The 22850-nt window shown below is 41.0% G+C and overlaps 1 protein-coding gene across 1 annotated transcript in view; it reads right to left on the bottom strand.

The window, feature by feature from the left end:
• The window catches only part of LOC119653200 (Krueppel-like factor luna), a 406205-nt gene that overhangs the window by 7517 nt on the left and 375838 nt on the right, over nt 1–22850 (bottom strand). The window contains exons 2-3 of the mRNA XM_038057771.1: nt 21184–22006; nt 16761–16898 (exon numbers count right to left, since the gene is read on the bottom strand). Coding sequence (XP_037913699.1) covers nt 16761–16898; nt 21184–22006 — 961 coding nt within the window. The remainder of the gene's footprint in view (nt 1–16760; nt 16899–21183; nt 22007–22850) is intronic.

The following is a 22850-nucleotide window of genomic DNA, read 5'->3' as shown; positions in this document are numbered from 1 at the left end:
TGTTTAACAACAAACGAATAAAACAAGACAAAGAAGAGAAGTTATGCTGGTTTAATGGTCAATTACATTGGTATCACGCCGCAAATTTCACTTCGTACAAGAGAAGTGATGCAAAAAATATCTGTTCATTCATTGTAAGTTCCAGGACTTCGAGTAAGTTAGATAATGTTAGTTTATCGATAATACTATCGAGATGGAAGAAAACCAAAAAGTGATTGGAGCACTTTGATTATTTAAGTCTTTAATTAATAAAAGATTCGTAAGAGTGCCGTGTTTGGAGAGGTCAACGATTTGGAAGTTTGAGGACGTACAAACTAGTGGAATCGAAGAAATACATAATCTAGCAAGGTTCTTCGTTCATATCAGAGCCAACCAAAAACTACGGGTAGAAAAGTAAATGTAGATTTTCTTTGCTCGGCAATGTATCTTTCTTAATTCCAAGGAATCAATGAATGGGCTTCACTCGGCACAGTTTCCTGCTCCGAGTAACGGAGATAAATAGAGCGGTCCTCCAAAGTAGAAATGGAATTATTACGCAGTGTGGCATCTGACTTTCGTACGTATACTAATTTCAAAGGCGATAGATGGTCTGGAACGCTAGAATACGACATAACGTTGAGACAGTCTCGCCATAGATTTCAAACTAAACAATGAAAGAACTGGTGCACTTCCAGTGAATACTGAATTTTCAACGTACAGGTAATCAACATATGTTCTCCAATGGAAGACAAGGGCAATTCAGTAAAAAACTAATCATATAATCACCTTGGGCCGTGAAAATAGTCCTCAGCGACATCAATGCAAAGATCGAAGAAAAGCTGGTCGACCGTGAAACTACTAAGCCTAACGAAGCAGATGCATAAATTTTGTTTCTGGTAAAAACATTGCAAACGAGACAAATCAGTGGAATTTAGATATACCGCTGACAAATATTCCGGAAAGGATAAATGCAAGTATGTATATAATTACACTTGCAGACTAAATGATAGCTTGAAGGCAGATAATTTGATCTTCCTACAACGTGAAACAAGTCGGAAAACCGGAAGCTGGACGCTTCAGGTATGAAAGGTTTTGTTTGCTTCTTGTGTGAATATATTTAAGTGTAGAATTATCCCATTTGTACGTAGCCCGTTAAGAATATGCATTTAGCATATCAGATTTATAATAGTACTTCGGGTTGCAAATTTACACGATAAAAACAACTTTGAGCTACGGTGCCTTTGTTACTAATAGAATGAGTTCGATCAAACTTGGAGATAATATGCTTCATATTATATTTTATACTACTACCAACTTTTATAACTCTGAGATAAACTTAAGGGGGGTTTTACTCAATTTTCCCAAAGAATTGAGAATTTAATATTATTAACTTGATTTAAACAGATATCGATATGGAGAGTATTTTGAGGCCTGGGCACCGTATAGAGACAGCTTCATGATTTTTTTCAGATTTTTCGGTTGAGTAGTTTCTGATAATGGGTCCGTTAAAGTAATCATCACTTTGCACCCCTCCAACTCCCCACCTTTTTAACAAATCTCAAAATTAAGACTGGCTTCGAAAAGCACTAATCGAGACCTTTCATTTGATACCCCACATGACTATATTTGGTGAAAAAAAATTTTACGCCCCCCTTTTACATGTATGGGGACCCCCCCCCTAAATCTCAACGTAGGAGGATATCACTGACTGTATGTCTGGGGGTCCACAGGTCTCACCATCTCACCAAATTTCGTGTCAATCGGTATAGCCGTTTCTGACACGTTTCTGTGACAGACAGACAGACGGACAGACAGACAGACAGACATTGAACCGATTTTAATAAGGTTTTGTTTTACAAACAAAACCTTAAAAAAAGAACGACAGCAAGAATCCAGTCCAAAACTATATTTTACTGGAATTAATTGGGGAGACATAAAGTAGATGACAAATCGGTGGCCAATTATTTCGAGAAGCTTCTCAATGGCACGACCTGATCTCCAGGATGCCATTCAGACATCTATAATATCACACTTAATGACCTATGCGGATGATATAAATATCCTGCCAAGATCCAAGAAGAGGCATTATCTGTCTCATACATAAAAATACCTTGTCCTATATTTTCAAGCTGTTCCAACGGTTGCGATGATACTGCCGAAATTGCTTCCAGCGTGTCCTTCAACACAAGTCTGATTCTCGTTCGGGCAGCTGTATGGTTAAACGATCTAACTCTTATAAGATGATTTCAGGGGACTCTTAACAACTAGCCATATTACCTTCAAACCTCGTGATAGCGTGCACTTCAAAAAGCACTATCTGGAGGTGGCAAATCGCACGAATGTGGCTTTATTCTAGGCCCTGATCCCTCGATTCGCGTTAGTGAGTACATTTGATTTAAGCTGATATCACTAGTCGATTATACTTTTCTGATCACTTTAGATCAGTCTTTGAAGAGCAGATCTCCGTTGAACCCCCTTTTTAATCATTCATAATGAGAAAGCTCTCGATAGCGAGTAGAAGTTATCCCAAATGTTCAACGCAGGAGGAATTCTGTCGAACCAACAACAATACCGCGTAGGCGTAGTCGATACGCTATGTTCCCTTAGGGAGTCATTAGCAGCTACATATATTAGTCTTGTCCTCAGAAAGAGGTGAAAGTAAATAACTTATCTTATATTTGAAACTAGAGGGAGAAAAAGAAGCCAAGGAAGCTAAGCTGCTGAGTATTGTAATACTGACCTTTAGCACATAGAATCGGGAAGTGCAAGAACATAGCAAGCTCCATGGAGGGATAGTCAGCAGGCTCCAATAGTAAAGCAGAAGGCAAGGCCGTTTATCAGACAACGTCAATAAGAGTACAGGCTGCAAGGAAAATGCTGGGTTGTTGCTTGTGCGAGGGATTGAAAATGTGGAGTTCAATAGGGAAGTATACATGGAAATAAAGTTGTTCTTAAAGCGTCGGCTTGACAATACCCTCAAAGTGTTCCCTGCTTGTCGTAAGAGGCGACTAAAAGGGAGAAAACTTTGTTAAAACTTTACTGCATTTACATTCTGGGTCGAAGCGAAGCAAGATGGTAGGACTTTGGAAAGTACTCCTCCGCCTTTTGCGGCAACGTGCTTTTATGGTCCGAAAAGCCAAGAAGTAGCAGACGTGAATCCGGTGTCGAGTTGCTTCAGACTTCTACCGCACCCGAGATTCCGGTCCTAGTTGAGGAGCATCACAATTGTAAAATACTACGCACCAACGGAAACTTTCGATATAGTGAAGAAGGATGCTTTCTATAAGCAATTAAACGCACGTGTTGACGACCGCAACGGTAATGGTGGGAGGTTGGCGGATTTCTACACTGGTGGCACATTGCTCGAGCGCAGGGCCTGCCATAACAGTAGCTGGGTTTCAACTGACCGACGCCGTACGAGCAATCAGACCGACCACTTCGCGATCGCGGAGTTGTCTCTTGGATATACGCAACAAGAGAGGCGCTGACATCGGCCTCGAAAGGGATCTCGCTTACGTTCGCTCCCGTCTTGCGCCCGCCAATATCCGCAGGGTTGGAGAGCTGCGACCCTCCCAGGTTCAAAATTGACCGCTTGTATGATCCAGCTGTCACTTAAAAGTGGGGAAGCTACCTTGCTGATCAAACGGCAGATATATTGAGTAACATGCTTGAGAATATCGACGAGCATTCGGCCGCTATGAAAAGTGCCCTTTTCGGGTGCTTGACAGTTCGTCGGCATCATAAGATCTGGAGGATTGCGAAATTGCAGAAGAGGATCTATGAACGAAAGGGGTTGAAGGCTCTACTGACCGCGAATGATGGCGGGCGTCACGCACTCGAACTCCGATACCGAGCGGAATCCCGAGAAGTTCAGCATAGTGTACTCCATAACAACAGAGAATTTGCTATTATGCTTGTTAGGGAAGCGGAAGATGCCGCAGATCACAATGATTTTATAAATGTATACCGCAGGACAAAAGAACTTGCATGTGATCGCACGTGGACTATGACATCTTTCCTTAAACACCTCGACTACGCTGACGACATATGTTTGCTCTCTCACCAGGTCATAGACCTTGGCCAAATGGCTGCCGATTTGGAAAGGGAGGCAAGTAGAGTTGAACTGAACAAAACCGGGCTAACGGTTCAACGCACTCTTCCTATTTACATTAATGGGCAGAGCATCGAAAGCGTCAATCAATTTGTATAACTAGGAAATGTGGTTTCTGTGGTCCCAAGGGCAGACCAGTAGAGGAGGAGTGCGAGCGTCTCGAAAAGTTATTAGGGGGAGCTGAAGCGTATTTCAAGGACCGCGCGCGATGCCGCGTAGGTGTGATTGACGCGCTATACCTCAGCAAAGGAACAATGTGAATGAAACCTGTGCACTAAAGTGGATAAAGTAGTATCCAGGATTGACTGGAGAAATATCATAGAATGCAACCCATGTAAGGGTAGAGAGTTGAACAAAGCGAAATAGAACAGGAGTACCACTTCCAACTCCATTACAAAAGAGGAGCGGTAGTGAGTGAATGATTTCGGGACAATTACTAATAAGCCACGACAAATTTGCAGATAAACGCCTTTCACTGGGTTAACCAAGTTAAAGGTAGTCAGTCGGTGTAAATGTTATGCACCTATTCCCGTGCAAAAGAAGAAGATAGGTTGGTATAAAAGATGATTGGACTTTTACTTTAAGGCTTAACTGAGGTCCACGAAGTTGGTTTTAAGCAGCTTGAACTTTGTATGAAAACCGGACCGATAAAATTGTGTCAGATTTGAGAGTTGTGTGATGGGCGTTAGTTTGGATACGAAGGACTATCTTTAAGTAAACACATTCGAACCTTCCTGCAAGCTGAAAAACCAACTATTGGATATTCGATGACTGACAACTTTTCCAACTTTCGCCCAACCTGCGGAAGTACTTCGGTAAGAGCAACTTCCTCATAGTGCTGAAAGAAAGAATAAAGTCAATGGATGTAGAAGTTTCATCGAGGGGTAAGTGTTCATGCTCGTGCTAGGGACCTCCATCCATTCAAGCTCAGATTGTAATTTCGTCATGGTCGTTTGATTTTTCTATTGTTTCTATGCACAGTAAAAAAACTGGCAAAGTTTTAGGGCGGCACAAATTTTTAAACTCTCAAAAAGTGGCTAATTTAGAATTGGCTGAAGCAGTTCGATCACAGAAGCCGCGAAATTCAAGCATATGTATCCAAACAAAAGCATTTCCTAAAGGAATATTATCGAAATGGATACAGAGGATCTAACTTGCGCCTATTTTACTTGAAGCTGCCGAACTGAATGTAGAAAGCCGATTCTCGCGAAATCTCCGCCTTCTTATTCATATGTCCGGGTTCTCAAATTTTGAAAGCCGTCCTGTTCTCAAATTTGCATTTCAATGTCTTCCACGTTCAGAGTTGAAATAATGATGCCGCTTGGCTTGGCGGTACGTGGGTGGTACTTTCAGTTTAACTGACGGCTGGTGCACTGTGGGCTCTTCCAGCGTAACTGGCAGACCGAACTGAACGTAGATAACGGCCTTAGGAATTACAAACTTACGACGCCAGCTGACAAAAGTCTCCACCTAATTATAAGTGTGGGAATGAAACGCAAAATAAGAATCTATTTTTATTTAAGTAAATGTAGAGAAAAATATCAGAACTGATATGATCTGGAGAGATACTGTTTGTTTTTAACAATGAACTTATTACCCATAATTCTATCACAAAAGAGATGAAGTTTCCAAATTTCATTACTCTATACAAAAAGCGCGCAGGACAAGGGTATTTATTAAATTTCCCGTCTATGAAGGTGGGCAACTTACGAGATGGAAGGGTTATTTGACAATGATTCTCATGATGTAAACTCCCACTTCAGGCGAAAGAAATGGGTTGCAACTTCGGATACAGACCGCTCCTAGTAATAGGAATAAAATCACCCACTGATCTTAACAAACCGAATAAAACCAAATGGCTTGACAATCTTCTTATTTCTTCAGCCTTTGTCCCGTGCACAAGCGGGGTCGGCTCATCGTGATCGCCATTTGGCTCTATCGAATGCCTGATCTGGGTGCAATCTCGAGGCTTTCAAATCCCCATCTAGCGTATCAAGCCACCGTTGTTTAGGTCTGCCTTTTGGTCGTTTACCATCGACTTCGATCTTCAGACCAATCTTGGCAAATTAATTCTCGTTAGCACGAATTGCGTGACCATATAATCGAAGACGCCCCTCTCGCAACTTTTCCACGATCGGTACAACCCCATAACGATCGCGGACATCCTCATTTCGGGTGTGATCAAAACGTGTGACGCCACTAGCCCAACGTAGCATCTTCGTCTCCTTTACCGCAAGACGTGCTTAACAATCGCTCCTTCGTTACTGTCTCTGTCAATGCTTGCAATTGTTACAGAAAGTCTACCGCTTTGAACCCTTTTATGCTACCTACAACACACAGCGTATCACATTAGAATATTGTGCAGATTCTCGCTTCAGTTATTTTTCGTTGATCTTAAGAAAGAGGTATATCTGAAGTACTCTACATGGAGAAAGCATACCAGAGGAGCTAATGCCTATTATCAAAACCATATTGAACGATAAACAGTATCATGTATCACAAACTTTACATCCAAAGTGAAGTGCGACAAGGACATATTCTGCCACTAACACTATTCTTTTTTCTCATTGGTAAAGTACATACTGAAATCGCGGAGACTGGTGAACTAAAACATGAATCCTCAGATATCTTGACTACCCTTATCCTATCTGCTTTTTTTCTCTCAGCTAGTGAGGAATCTCGAAGAAGATGCAAGGAGAACTGGAATGAATACTAGCAAAACTAAGGACTTGAGCATGATGGATGATCGCATTCTCTTATTTATTTTAAAGAACGATAATAATCGTCGGCGCGAAAATCCAATTAGATCAGGAAATTGAAGCGTGCGAGAGCATTTCATTCAAGGCCCTAACGGTGCACTACAGTACACTGTAGGAGGCGATACAATCAACATTGCGCTCACCCGTGATTATTACCCTGATTTCTGGCACTCATTCATAGCTGAGTCAACTAGTATCCGACATCCGGTTCCAATACAACCCCCTTTCTCACCAGTGAGATTTCAACCACGACCTTCCGTATGGCAACCTAAGACTCTACCCACTGCGTTATTCGGTCAAGAGCAAAGGGCAAGATCGAGGACCATTTTCACATCCAGATAGGATTGTGTCTACCGTCAGCGGTACCGACCTCGATAGGGGTCAACGTATTAAGAGCATGACTTCATAAAATGAAGTCAGGCTGTCCGCGCCAGTGTCCCCTTTGCGCTACTGTTAGGGGACAGTGAGTCTTTGATTTATCAAGAGGTCTAAAATCGTTATATGGTATGCTATTTTTAAGGTTTTGTTTCTTAGAAACAGCTATTCACACGAAATTTGGTGAGAAGGTGGGACCTGTGGACCCCCAGACATACAGTGAGTGATATCCTCCTACGTTGAGATTTAGGGGGGGGAGGTCCCCAAACATGTAAAAGGGGGGCGTAAAAATTTTTTTGACCAAATATAGTCATAGTCGGTATCAAATGAAAGGTCTTAATAAGTACTTTTCGACGCCGGTCTTAGTTTTGAGATATGTTAAAAAAGCCAGGAGTGGGAGGGGTGGAAAGTGATGATTTCTTTAACGGACCCATTCTAAGAAACTACCCAACCCAAAAATCTGAAAAAAATCATGAAGCTGCCTCTATATGGTGCCCAGGCCTCAAAATACTCTCCATATCAATATCTGTTCAAATTGAGTTAATAATCGTATAATACCATATTTTTAGGAAAATTGAGTAAAACCTTAAGGGGTGTCATCTCAGAGTTATAAAAGTTGGTAGTAGTATTATATAAAATATAATATGAAGCATATTATCCCCAAGTTTGATCAAAATCATACTATTAATAACAAAGTTACAGTAGCTCAAAGTTGTCTTAACCGTATAAATTTGCAACCCGAAGTACTAAACCTGACATGCTAAATGCATATTCTTAACGGACAACGTACAAATTTGATAGTTCTACACTCAAATATACTCAAGAAGCAAACAAAACCTTTCATACCTAAAGTGCCCAGCTTCCGGTTTCCCGACTTGTTTATTAATATATTTAAACTCAAAAATTTCAGTGGCTCCAAAGCTCAAAATTCTATCTCGAACGTGTAAACGAAAGATCGTTCTTAAAAACGAAAATTAAATTATGAAGGTGGAAATACTGACAATGCAGAATTCCCACTGGTCAATTGGTCTACGAAAAACATTAATAGTCAATAGAGAAAAATCAAATAAACCGACACCCAAAGAACCGCTGGGGTGATATGTGTAAGGCTCATAAACGATACTTGTCATTTCATAAACTTCATTACGCACTTATTTCTAAACTTCTGCAGGTCATAAATGGCGATCTTCAATGTCTTAAATGTCTTCATTTAAGCTTACTATCTAAGAGTAAATTATACTATCAAACAAAATTAATATTAATTCCCCCTTGAAGCATAATTTCAGCAGATCTCTTGATTCAATTAGAGCCCGCCTATTAAACATTAATTTATTAATCCATGGCTGTTCTCCAATTTGAGGGAACGATGTCATGACCCTACAAGATGGTGACAACGAAGCCACTTTTACTTTCAATTTCACAAACGAGACAATAGTGTAATAATAACAGTTAACGCTAATCGCCCCCTTTTTAACCATAATTGCTTTGGAATTCAAGATCGCCCATAGAATAGTGACCCCTGTGCTAAGTCTCCATAGGCTCTAGCATGACTCCTCAACTATGACGACGAATCAACTAGATTTGCTGTTGTTAGCTCAATCAATCGATTACACCATCTCATATCAATTATTGCACTTCCCACATCCTCGATTCGTAAGATGAGCAGTTTAATATGTTATAATGGGTTAGTGCATGTGGGTCCATTATTCGTTAAATGGAGTGGTTGCTTACTAAGGGCATTTTCAGAGATTTGGTTGATCAACATCTCGTACAGTTTTCAGCGAAAAATATAGGCGACCTTAACATACAAAAAGTTTAAAGTTAAGTTGTTAATTACAAGCCACCCCTTAAGCTTTGACAAAATAACACCGCTCACTGCATCGTTGACTCAGCTCATCCTAGAAATTATTAATGGACTCAATCGCGGTTGCTGTGACGCCAAGACGATTGCTGGATTCAATGACATAGATGATTCACATTGGCTCACTTCAATGCAATGAAACAACTCAAATGCATTTTGGAATTTCTGCGACCAACCCGAAACGTAGGCTCAATGAGTAGGTCTCCGGCATGGTGACATAATTGCACATCCAGACGTGATCAGCGAATACTGATTCGACCCAGCTAGTTTTCATTCGAAACATTTTTACTACCAAGTGAGTAGTAAGACGTGCATGCATCATTTCGATTCTAATTTGATGAACGCACGGAACAGGTTCAATGGGTCAATTATTATTACGAAAGTGAAAATTGTTTTTCATTTCATCATTCAAAGTGTACGTACGTGTTTCACTAATTGGGAGTAATTCGTTTGACCTTTGTATGATTCACGTTAAATGTAAATTACTCGTAATTCTGACGAATGGTGGCATTAGTCGCTTGCAAAGCACTGGTTTTATCTGAAGATTGGGTGCTTTGCCTTCAAGAAGATCTGTGGAACCACTTTTCCTTTTTAAGTTTGAACTCTCATCCACTTGAATAGGACCAAGTTTATTGTGCCAACACGAGCTCCAATTTCATTTTAACAATAAAACACATTTAACACAAAAACCCTTCAGACAAGGTCTTCATCAAAACAACAGAAGCCGAGCTAGTGAACTCCTTTCATCAAATTATTCGTATCGATAAACACTGAAGGGAGATAGAATAAAGAGAGAGGATGTCGACCATCAAAAATTAACTACCCATGATGCGCTCTACAACTTGAAAATTTACGGATGACAGGGCGACTGATGGATAATAAAATTCAATGATTTGTACAAAATTCAAAAATATAACTTCGCTAGTACTTCAATGAGCTCGCCTCTCCAATCTTCGACCCATAAAAGCCAACCGTACACCCACACATAGCCACATACTATCATCCCTCATCTTCTCCCATTCCACGACGAAAAACAGAATATTTTGACTGAAGAAACACGAAGGGTGAAAGCACTTACCAAAAAAAAAATTGGAAAAACAATTTTACATAAAAAATGGGCAAAAGGAGCAAAAGAAAAGTTTGTGGTGAACTTAACTGACATTAAGTTTTTCCACTTTCTCAAGTTTTCGGGGGAATATGTCAGAGGGATTTTGGTTCCTTTTCAGGGATTCATCCCTCAGGCACACATTAGGCTGGTTTGCAATTCCTATGCCGTCCGTAGAATAAAAGCAAAAGATGATGAGGGGAAAAGTCGTGATGGACGCAGTAATGTCCTAAATTTTCTTAATTTTTCTCAACTACGGTCCTTTCCGTAAATATTACCGTCTAGGCTCTATTCTGAGAATCACGTTTCATTCAGAAGTCAATAACGCAACAAAAATTCGAGGGTAAATGGAATTTTTCGAATTCACTGAATTACTCATCTTATCCGTTTAGACAAGATTCAAGGAGGGTTTTATCTTCATTCATATTTTTATGAATACTTTGCCTTTGTAGCTAATTTCAAATTTTGAAGATATGGTTTTGAACGGCGGGAAATTTACTTTAGCCGAGAAATATTTAATGGGCATTTAGATTGCAATTAGTTGCTAGGGAGAGTAGATAAGTCTGAGTTTATAACTTTTGGAAGAGAAGCAAATAAGTGTGTAAATTGCTAAACAGTAAGAGGTAGCTACTCTTAATTAAAGATAATGTGCTTGTCAGCCAATGTTAATATTTCAAAAATTTATTTAAAAAAAAAAAAAAGAAACAACTGGCTCCAAATCCACAGAGCGTAGTTAAGATAAAATTCCCTAGAAAGATTATTCGAAATGATCACCACCCACCCTCCACTTTGGTGTATACAGAACCTGAGAGGTTTAGGCCGCTCATCAATCCTTACTCCTTAATAAATCCAAGTTGGAATGCAGACGATCGCCTCCAACTCGATCCAGTACCGGTAGTCCTGAAATCCAAATAACGAGTCCAACTGAAAACACCAAATTGTCGGCGCCTTAGAAGGTAGTATATGTTCAGTCAGCATAATCCAGCTGATGCGTCGGAAGCTCTAATGAACAAATCCACAAACTGGTTGAAATATCAGAAATATAGAATTCGTTCTTATGCACTGGAAGATATTTCAAATCGAAGCGCGGCAGTAACTTAATTATCGGAAGTTTCTCCAACCTTCTATACTTGGCTGCACAACTTTCCACACAACCAACTACCAGGATAGATCCACCAAAAAATGGAATTTGAGATGTGCATCGCAAACACATCGTCTGTCAAGGCTGAAAGCTGACATGTTCGATATAACAAAAGCACTTGAACCATGAAACCCTGTCGAGTATTCAGAACTATCTCGCAGGTCTAACAACGACAGCGATCACAGATTATCCTTTGTAGAAAGCATATTGTAATTCAAGAAGACCGAAACAACCATCATTGCACCAAGAAAATATTGACTGAGGCCGTAGAGACGTTCAAAAAACTGGATCGCACGCGATTCGCTAGAAGAATGTTTTTACACCTATTCCGGTGAACAAAGAAGAACAACTTATTCACTGTCAATTGCTGTTTTAGCAAAGTATCCACTCCCAAGCTGCTGATTGTTAACAAACTCGACGCCAAGGAGGCATGTGAAACGGAAAAATTACAAGCAAAACAGTTCAAGAGCTCCGTTTAGATTCCATCAGACGCCTTGCGGGGGTGTTAATCACCTCCAGACACTTACCAACAATAGGAAAGTCGGGAACTGCCTGAACTAGTTCAATTACCTTTCTTTTCTAAAAGGTATCTAATTGCTAGACGGTGAAGTTGAGCAGTCACTCGGTAGAAAGTTAGTCTACTCACAGCTATCACATTGTGAACACCACAATGAGATGCAGGATCGATGTTGATGGTCAAAGGGTAGAATAAGTCCCAGGGCGAAACGTGGATTAGTACCCACGATGGAGCATAAAACCTGGGAAATGCCTGCCGAACCAACCAACCAACAGCTCTACTACAAAACCCTATCTCGACCTTCACGTGGTGACCGCTGGGAGCTCTTTCGTAACGAAAAGCTGCAGACGGAGAAGGATGAAGGCGAGTCTCCCGCGCCTAAAAACGGGACAAACTGTATCAACTGGTCCTCCAGGTTGGAGGTTGGGTAGGGCTGACAACCCTACACGGAAAACCGATGTCACGGAGCCACGAAAGGAGCTTCGGACAGGATGGATTTTAAAACGACGGACCCGGCAACGACAACGGATCAACGATTTTCTCATGGAACGTGCGCTCCCTGTACAGAGATGAAGCTGATGAGCAGTTAGCCGATACCCTCTCCCAATATAGGGCTGACATAACAGCGTTACAGAGATGCGATGGACAGGGACCGGTTTCCTGGAAAAGAGCCGCCACACCATATATTATAGCGGTCATCCAGTAAACCATGTGTTCGGAGTAGTTTTCTTAGTCAGCCAAAAAATGAAACCTGCTGTTATCGGCTTTCAAAACATAAGCGAACGGCTATGCATTCTGCGCTTGCGAGGCAAGTTTGGAAATATAAGCCTCATTAACGTTCACGCTCCTACAGAGGAGACTGCAGAGTCGGAGAAAGATACCTTCTACGAGGCAGTAGACGAACCCTCGAAGCTCCCAGATATGATATCAAAATCATACTTGGGAATTTTAACAGCCAAGTAGGGAAGGAGCCCGTATTCAGGCGATACATTGGCTCCCATAGCTTACACGAAAAAACAAATGATAACGGACTGCGGACTATTCAATTAGCAGGGTCACACGAAATGGTTGTTGGAAGTACCTGGTTTGCGCGGAAAGCGGTCCACAAACATACGTGGGCCTCTCCAGACGGGCCACTTTCAACCAAATTGACCACGTGTTGATCGAACGCCGCCACCTCTCAGCCTTGATGAATGTCAGAACATATAGGGGGCCAATATAGACTCGGATCATTATCTCGTTGGCATGGTGCTCCGAGCTCGAATAACAATACCACCTAGAATCCCCTCTGACAATCAGGTGAGAGTGAACACTGAAGCCATCCACAACACAACCCTCCGCGACATTTATAAGAGGGAAATGGATGCCGCAATAACTGCAGTCAACAGAGGACCTGGAGACGAAGCATCAACAAATGATCTTCATAATCACCTGAAGAACGTTATCATGGATACGGCCAGAAACATACTTGGCCCCAGCCGCAAAAGGAGTCGGAACGACTGGTTTGACGATGTATGTAAGCTAACAACGGAACGGAAGAATGCCGCATACCGAGTAATGTTGCATCCACAAAGGAGGCGGGCACGCGCAGAGACTTATCACGAACTTCGTCGAGCGGAGAAGCGACTTCACAGACGTAAAAAGGAAGCCTGGGAGAACCAACAAGTCTGTGAACTAGAAAAGTACAAGGGAGCAACCGCACCAGGCGCGGAAGTTTTACCAACAAATCAGTAGGATGTAGCCTTATACACCTCGATGCTCATCCTGCCGAGACAAAGAGGGAAATCTGATTTCCGACAGAATGGGCATATTAGAGCGATGGGTTGAGTACTTTGATGAGCTACTGAACAACCAGAATATCGGCGAGTTGGAGGTCCCGCCAACTGAAGACGACGGACAAATACTGCCACCACCAAGTTAGTAGTATAATAGTAGGAGAAACAGTCCGTGCAATTCATCAGCTAAAAAATCATAAGTCGCCAGGAGCCGATGGAATTACAGCCGACTTGGTTAAATATGGAGGCGACCAGTTACACCAAGTGGTTCATCAACTTGTGCTCAATGTATGGGACAAAGGATCAATGCCTGACGATTGGCAAAGAGGCATTATCTGTCCCATACATAAAAAGGGAGATATCAGACAATGCAGCAATTATAGAGGTATCACGTTGCTGAGTACCATCTATAAGATATTCTCCACTATCTTGCTAGGCCGGATAGCCCCATACGCCCAGAACATCATTGGTCCATACCAAAGAGGCGTCACTCCAGGCAAATTAGCAAGAGATTAGATTTTCCCTCTGCGGGAAGCAATGGAAAAACTGTTGGAATATGGACAACAGTTGCACCATCTGTTCATCGACTTTAAAGCGCCTATGATAGCATAGCCAGGGTAAAACTGTACACGGCCATGAGAGAATTCGGTATACCGACGAAGGCAAGACAAAATATATGGTGGCAATGTCTGCACCGAAGACGAATCAACCAACAACATCAAACCGCACTGGTCAAACACGAAGAAGAATAAGAATAGGAGAATACAACTTTGAGACCGTTGACAATTTCTCCTATTTAGGGTCGAAAATCTCAACCGATAACAACTACGATGATCAAATCCGCGCACGGTTGTTGTCAGCCAACAGAGCCTATTTCAGCTTACAAAGACTGTTCCGCTCGAAACGTCTCACCATAGGGTCAAAGCTCTTACTGTACAAGACAATGATCTTGCCAGTCCTCATTTATTCCTCGGAAACTTGGGTTCTTAGCAAAGAAAACTTTGAACTCTTGGTAGCGTTCGAGAGAAGAATCCTCCGAAGAATTTTTGGCCCCCTACATGAGGATGGACGATTCGGTAGCCTACACAATGGCGAAATCTATGAGCGATACCATGACCGTCCGGCTGTTGATAAAATCCGGCTCAATAAGTTACGGTGGGCGGGTCACTTAATCCGTATGGATGAGGATGATCCCACCCGGAAAGTATATAAGGGCAATATCTATGGTGAAAAAAGAAGACGAGGCGGACCCTGCCTAAGATGGAGCGATGGCGTAGGTCAGGACGCCAGACAGCTTTTAGAGATGTCGAATTGGTGGACCTCGGCGCAAAACCGAGATGTCTGGAATTCCTTATTAAGGCAGGCCTAGACCGGATACCGGTTTTTGCGCCGGGTGAAGAGCGCAGTATTTGTTACCGGCGATTAAGAATTTGTTTGTGACGTTGGAGAGGGAGTTCTCCCCGAAACAAACAACGTATCTGAATAATACAAATATGGGATGCTTGCTGGTGGATGAGGTATTTTTCCAGACAATCAAGCCGGCATCAAAGCGAGGGCCACTTGTTAATGAGTCAATGTCCCACTAGACTCGGCATATCTTATAATTGACATTACCGAAGTTATGGTAAGGAAATGAGATTCTCATGCACTTACTTTGAGATTGTCTAATTCCAGCTAGAATCAGACAATGAACAATAAGTTAAATGTTCTTTGGCGACTTTAAAGAAAGTCAAGCTAAGGAAGCTGCTATCTTTCGTAAACTGAATTCCTTCCCTTCATAACGGCCACAGTCTTGGAAATTATAGCACCAGAATAATCATCATTTACATGACGATCTTAATAGAAGTTTCATATTTCATGTACCCTAGAATACCTACCCTTTTAAAAACCAAAAATTCGAAACAGTAAGGAGGAATTTACATCTTTTTAGTTTAGTTTAGTGAAATTAAATGTGTAATTACGCACCGTTAGTTCTGAGAAAACAGAAGGTACCACAATGCAGGAAGCTGTTAAATGAAATTGTGAACAAACAACTTGTGTACAATTTTTGCATTTCCGAATTGCTGTTGAATTTATGAAGCAGACAATTTTCTGAAACGCCTACCATGCTTTGGTTGTCTAATAAATACCACTGGATTTGCTGGATTTGCTTCACCAATTCTGCAGTGTATATTTGGTCTGGTTTACAACTGTAGTGTTCGTCTTGGTAGCCCACAGGACCTCGAGTTACCTTCTGGGACACAATACTTGCTTGAGGTGAAAGGAGAAGCAGATTCGCCCAGAGTAGAATTAATCTCAATTCCTATGTTGGTTGGACCGAGTGTCATATTTACAAATTGAATGAGAACGTTTACTGTTGGTGGCTCCCGAAAAATACTGAAGAAGAAAAAATGTCAAGACATTAAAATTTCAAAATCAAGTTTCGCAAGTTTAAAAACTTCAGTAACCTTTTTCAAGCAATCACCGCTGATCGGTCACTTTTGGGGCTTACTATATGCATGTTTACATATATTCGTACCATAAACCCTTTTGAATCTTTCCTTGATGAAGTTTCGATGGGACTATGGACTGGATGCAAAATTACAAAGCGTGCGGTTTGCGCATCAATCACAAACTGACGCTACCGACTGACTCTTTCGACTATTGGAACCTCACAGACCCCCAACCCCGGAACGGCACACCATTATTCCACTTTTTCCAAAATGGCGCTATTTTCGAAATTTCGCGGTTTAAGGGGGTCATCCCGTGTGTCGGATCCGCAGAATCGATTTTTTTGCATCAATTGTATCTAGACATAGTGTGGAATATATGGGCAAAGTGATTTTTTGATATTCGGAGTCATTCGGAAATTATAGTGTTAAACACGTGATAAGTCACATGCCAGATTTAGGTCGATCGCCGTAATAAAGCTCGTATTTATCGGTCTGAATGATGTTGCAAGGACTTCGCTAAAAAGGCAGGAATTGAATCCAAGGCTGTACATGTGTTTCTTCAAGAAACCCCAGGTTTATGGATTAGGTATAGCAGATTAATGGTCAGTGTACGGTTCAACCTTGCTCCTTTAGCATTCACCATGTAGCTCAGCCCCTGCATTAAACCTTACAGCTACTGAAACTTTTTGTTTCAAACGAACTCACCTGTATGCGTTCTCTGATGGGCCTTCAAATGTGAACTTTTTGTGTAGACCTTTTTACAGCCCAAAAATTGGCACTTGTGTATCCTTCGCTTTGAGTCCGGACTGTGATCGTGTTGTCTCTGATGATGTTTTGTTGTTACTGAAATGATAGATGAAAGATAAATCAGCAAAGAAAATAATTACTAAATATGTCTAGTTATGAAATGAAAAGGCAAAATCTACTTTAAAAGGATATCTGAAAACTGTGATGAGCAGGATCAGTCAATCAATCAATCAACCACTTCAACAGCTTTACTCATGTAGTTTATGCAAAAATAACTACTAGCTCCGCTACCTGGATATCAATCATTTATTTTAATAATAAGTAAGCATTTGTTGCAATTCACAGGGATGACTGATTCGAAAAATTTAATCACAAAAGACTAGTGGAAATATTGGGAGAAATTCACCTCCCTATTTTCTCGTACATCTGCACGTACTATCACCTTAAATTAGATCAACAAATTAATGCATTCAACACCCCTGTTTCCCGAAAACCAATGAAGTAGAATTTCTGAAAATCCATTTTCGATGGTCACAACTTAATCTTAGCAACGCATGTTATCTGAACTGCCCGCTTATTAAGTACATTTCTTATTGAAGTGTCTGGACTCGTATTCAATCTGGTTAAAAGTTTGGTACTATGCTTGTACATAAGTACTATTACTCTTGGTGATAATTACCGATTGCCAGGACATTATCAGCACCTCACATCAAATAAATAGCATGGTTCTATAAAACATTTATTTACCTTCCCCCATACATCCAACGAATCGTTTAAACGATTTTGATAATTGAACATTGTACTCTAATTCTTTCCCTTTGCCGCCCTCAGGCTTCCACACTATGATCAACGAGCTTCTCTCTTTCCTTTACTTTCATCAGAGGTAGCCTTAAACTGCATTTGTTTCATCCCCGGCAGCTGTTCCATTATAATTTAGATACTTTTATGGTCTGGAATTCTTTAAATAAGTTCAGATTAGACAATATCTTACCCCTACCTTTCTCGACGCTTTCTGCCTTTCCAATTACTACTTTCCACAATGCACGAAACAGAGATATCTACGAGGATTAATCACAAGAAGTTATATCTAGATTCCTATTCCCCAATTCCAAGATTATGTTGGTGTCACAATGATCTTGCAGTTTAGTTTTCTAGCTCCTTTTGTGCTCGCTGAAAGCGCCGTCAAATCACAATGGCGAACCTGAAGGAATTGAGATAGAGCGATCAACGTGGAAGTCGGCCGAACGTGAAATTCAAGGGCTCCATATTAGGTGTAGCAAAAAGGAATCTATTATTTTTCTAATAGAGGCTAATACGCTTTAGTGATCTGTACAACGCCTTGCACAAGTTCATTTGGTATTGTTAAGATGACATTTCGTGCTAAACCCACTTTTGTGATTGTCTGATTTCACTTTGTTTGAACGCGCGCCAAAGATGGACACTAACCAAAATAAAAACATATACTAAATTTCACAGGTTTTCTTTGATGCAAGTGAAAACGAAATCCAGACGGCTAGAAATGTGATTAGTAGTGTGATCCTGATACTGTAACAATCAGCTACAACTTCTTCCGGTTTCACCAATTCCGATTCGGTAGTGCGCACCATGCTCTAGAATGCGTCAGCCGATGACGTCATGGCCGAATCTCAGGCAGACGGTGACCAAGAACTACTGTGCATTTCATGGTATTGGCAGGGAATTATCTACTACTCCACGAAGGGCAAAAATTTCTAGGACTGGATGGTATTTCCAGGCAAGTGCTGAAACTTGTATGTACCGGACTTGCTGTGCTGAGTATCAGCAGGTTTGATAGCGAGTGTTTTCCCTTCTAGCTGGGAGGTTATGTGGTTTGTGCTGATAAACAAGGGCAAAAGTGACTCTAAGGCGCCCTCAGCGTACCGTCCTCTCAATATGTTGGACACTACGGTGAAGCTGCCTGAGAAGCTCAATTAGTTAAGACTAACTGACACAATACGTGCAGCAGGTGTCTACTTACCAACAAAATATGATTTTAGCACGGAGTAATCCACAATTATTGCGATTGAGGAAGTGGTTTAAGCGATGAAACTGACTGAGGTGCACATCGTTTCCATACTCCAGGTTACCTTTTTCGGATATTGTGGGACTATTTAAAGGACCGTGCCCTGGTCTATGCGACCCGAGAAATACAGCGCAAAATGAAAGTAACATCGGGGCGGCTCAGGTATCCATCTTCAGTCTGGGCCTTTGGAATATCTTATACGACAGTCTTCTATGACTCGAAATACCTGATGAATCGCATTCGGATAAGCCGATGATGTTGCGGCACTCGTGACAGTACGCATGGTTGGATAAGCTCAGTGCGCACTGGGAATGGCGATGCAGCGAGTTAAAAGATGGATGGTTGAGCATGGATTCTCTCTAGCTCTGGAGAAAACCGAAATAGTTGCAGTGCTTCCAGCAGTCCTCCCTACTCAGGTTGGTGAAACCACGGTCTTGTCGAAGCCGACAGTTAAATAGCTCGACATCGTGATAGATACAAAGAGGAGTTTTTGCGCACAGATTCGGAACACCGCAGGCTGCAGCTAGAATGTTTGCTATTTCTCGGCTGATGTACAACGTCGGAGGTTCCTTATCCAGTAGGCGTCGTTTGCTGATGAGTGTGGTTCAGTTCATTCTTCTTTATGATACCGAAGTATGACTCCCACAGCAAGGAGACGTACCCACAAGTACAAAGACAAGGGGTTCTGCGAGTTGTTTCCGCCTATCTTACTGTCTCGGATCCAGGACTATTAGTGATAACGGGAGTTACTCCGATCGCTCTCCATGCTGCTGACCAAAATTTTATATACCTCCGAAAAGGTGAGGGAAATAAGAAAGCTGAGGCTTGTGAAAAGAGAGCCCACACTCTTTGTGCATGAAAGCAAGCTTGGAAAAGAGAATCGAGGGGTAGATCGGGTAGACCGCACATCTCATCAAGAACAAGCAACCGTGATTTAGTCGACGAGAATATTTTCAGTCTTACATGCACACAATCAAGAAATCATGGTTGCCCCGTTGCAAGGATGCGGTGGATGATGGCTGCCACACTTTTTTCTTCTGCACAAGGTGGGAGCGCCATTATCTTTCAATGGAATGGTGACAAGTCTCTTTGGACACCATAATTAAGGCCATGCAGTCCTGAGGTAATGTGTCAAATGGTTCCGAAGTTCGGGCAAAAGTATAGGAGATTTAAAGTCCGGAGATTAATTTATTGAAATCTGAAGGAAGGCAGTACAGCGGAGAACAGTTTGCCCTTGTCAACCAGGTTTTTGTGTTTTGTTTAACTCTTTCAATATTAACAATAATCTCCCACTTCCTTCCCTTGGGAAAAAGTTCGCTTTTTCTTGATTCTAAAATAAGTGGATGACGTATCCTCTTGGTAAAGTAACGCGGAATATTATGGTATGGATGGATATATTTGCTCGATTGAACTTAGCTTATAAAAGGAGATACTTTGAAAATGGAGAACTGTTAGTTTTGATAATTCTAGAATTTCCAGGGAAATACTTGCCTGTTTTGATTTTGGTTTGGATTCTGATAATAAGGCCTTGAAGTATGCTTGCTAAGCCTCCTTCCTCTACTGTGATTACAAAGAAATTCTAAAATTGACTTCGCAAAGAATTAACCAGGGCTTTGCATTTGATATTCCACATGATTTTATTTGGTACAAGTCGGGAAACCTACGCGCTTAAGGTATGAAAGGTTTTGTTTACTTCTTGTTTGAGTATATTTGAGTGCAGAACTACCCCATTTGTATGTAGCCCGTTATGTATATGCATTTACCTTGTCAGCCTACTCACTTTAGTGTGATATTTATAATTACAGTAAATTACAGTAAATTACAGTGAGCTACTGCAACCTTGTTAGTAATAGTATGATTTTGATCAAACTTGGGGATAACATGCTTCATATTATGTTCTATACTACTACAAACCTTTATAACTCTAGGATAAACTTAAGGGGGGTTTTCCTCAATTTTCCCAAAAATATAGTAATATACTATTATTAACTTAATTTGACCAGATACCGATATAGAGAGTATTTTGGGGCCTGGACACCATATGGAGGGAGCTTCATGATTTTTTTTCAGACTTTTTGGTTGGGTAGTTTCTGAGAATGGGTTCGTTAAAGAAGACATCACTTCACTTTCCTTCCCTCCCTCTCCCCGCCTTTCTAACAAATCTGAAAACTACGATCGCCTTCCAAGGAACATATCTTAGGTTAAACCTCTAAAGACCGCGTCAATTACATTAACCGTTAATGGGTATTTTGGCATTAGATGGCTTGATATAATTTTAGAGCCCAGCGTGAGAATATAGTCCATTGGAAAAAAAGATATTTCATAACAATTTCTACTTACATGTTGTCACCTGTTGTACATTCTGTGCTGCATTATCACGTTGAGTGCCACCATTTGTCGCGGCTAAATTCTGACTTAGGACACGGGGTAAATTTGTCGTTGTTGTTGTTGTAGTCACCCTTACAATGGCACTTCGTGGAAAATTTGTTAATGCTGATGCTGGCGATGAAGATGGCGTTGTCACTGTTGTACCTGACGCCGCCGATAATCGATCCAGCGAGGAAGCCGGCGATGTTGTCAAATGCTGCTGATGATGCTGGTGATGTTGGTTATTTAGCAATGCACCATTCGATGCAATTCTTAGGATACCATTTGGATTGATTAGCGCCAATTCTGTATCAGTTGCGGCCCGTATTGATTCCGGTGATGAAGGAGGCGTCAACGTTGGAAGCAAATCATTGTTATTGTGCTCGACTTTGTGACTTGCAACTATCGATGACGTATCAATGGCTGATGATGATGGTGATGCTGTTGTTGCCAGAAGACGCAACTTAATTGCTTTCTTCGTGTTCATTTGCAGACTATAAGACATGGATTTTTCACCACAACTGTCGGAATTATCACCATCGTCTTCGTCGATTTTCTCCTTTTTTACAACAACCGAACAACTTAGTGAACTGTCCCAGGAAACACCGGAACACGAAGATGATAGTGATGATGTTGATATTGAGTCGAGGTTTTGCTCTTTGATATTGAGCTCCTCGAATATCCGCGCAGGTGTGGCAAAGAGATCCCATGATGTGTCGATATCCGAGTGTAATTTGTTTTTATAGGTCTGGAGTTTTGGTTCGTCCCGCAGATATTGATCAAGCTCGTAGCACGTCTGTAATGCAAAAAAATGCGGTTTTAGAATTCTATACGTAAGCCAAAATTTAACATTCTAAAGGAAAATAGTCAATGTTGGCCAATCGACAAAAACTACCAAAGTTATCGAATTTCATTACCTCCGGTAATAGGTGCATATATTTGATGCTCTCCATTATTTGGAATTACAGCATTTGTCGATGGAAATAAAACAGTATGTTTTGCACAGATCTGAACAGTACAGAAAAGGATCAAACATCGCATCAATTAATTCCTTTCGAATCACGAGAATACTTTAAATGAACGATAAAATAGATTGTTTAATTAAAACTATGGATTGAAGGGCTTTCCGGCATTCCAGAATGCTCTATCATGAACGGTAAAGTGGTTTGAAAACAATCCCCGAAATAATTATTGTAGTTAAGGTTTAATTGCAGACACAGGGGAAGTTAATGTGAACTCTTTCAGGTATTATGCATTTATTTATTTAGCTGACGCGAATCGGCGGGCATGGACGAGAATCATTTGCTTATAAGTGAAGAGAACTAATAGTAATAATAACAATTTCTGTTACGATTCTAAAAGCAGCGTTGGCTAATACATTCACAAACCCTGCAAATAATGCAATTGCGGGATGCAATTGCGGATTTTATGATTGACTGTGGAGTGGATTTACGTAATAATGTTCCTCAACCTCAAAAATGTGGCAGCCTACTTTTTCTTTGTTTTCTTATAAACTCAAGTAGATTTGATGGTTATAAAAGAGAATTATCTGAGAAAGCCAGCTTCATTTCAAAATCTACACAATTATAGACTTAAATTATCTATTTTAGAGCACCGTCAAAATGAAAGTTATTTTCAAA

Source organism: Hermetia illucens, chromosome 1 (genome assembly GCF_905115235.1).
Source record: "Hermetia illucens chromosome 1, iHerIll2.2.curated.20191125, whole genome shotgun sequence".
NCBI classification, from domain to species: domain Eukaryota; kingdom Metazoa; phylum Arthropoda; class Insecta; order Diptera; family Stratiomyidae; genus Hermetia; species Hermetia illucens.
Note: the sequence above shows the minus strand (reverse complement) of the source record. Positions and strands in the feature narration are given on the sequence as shown.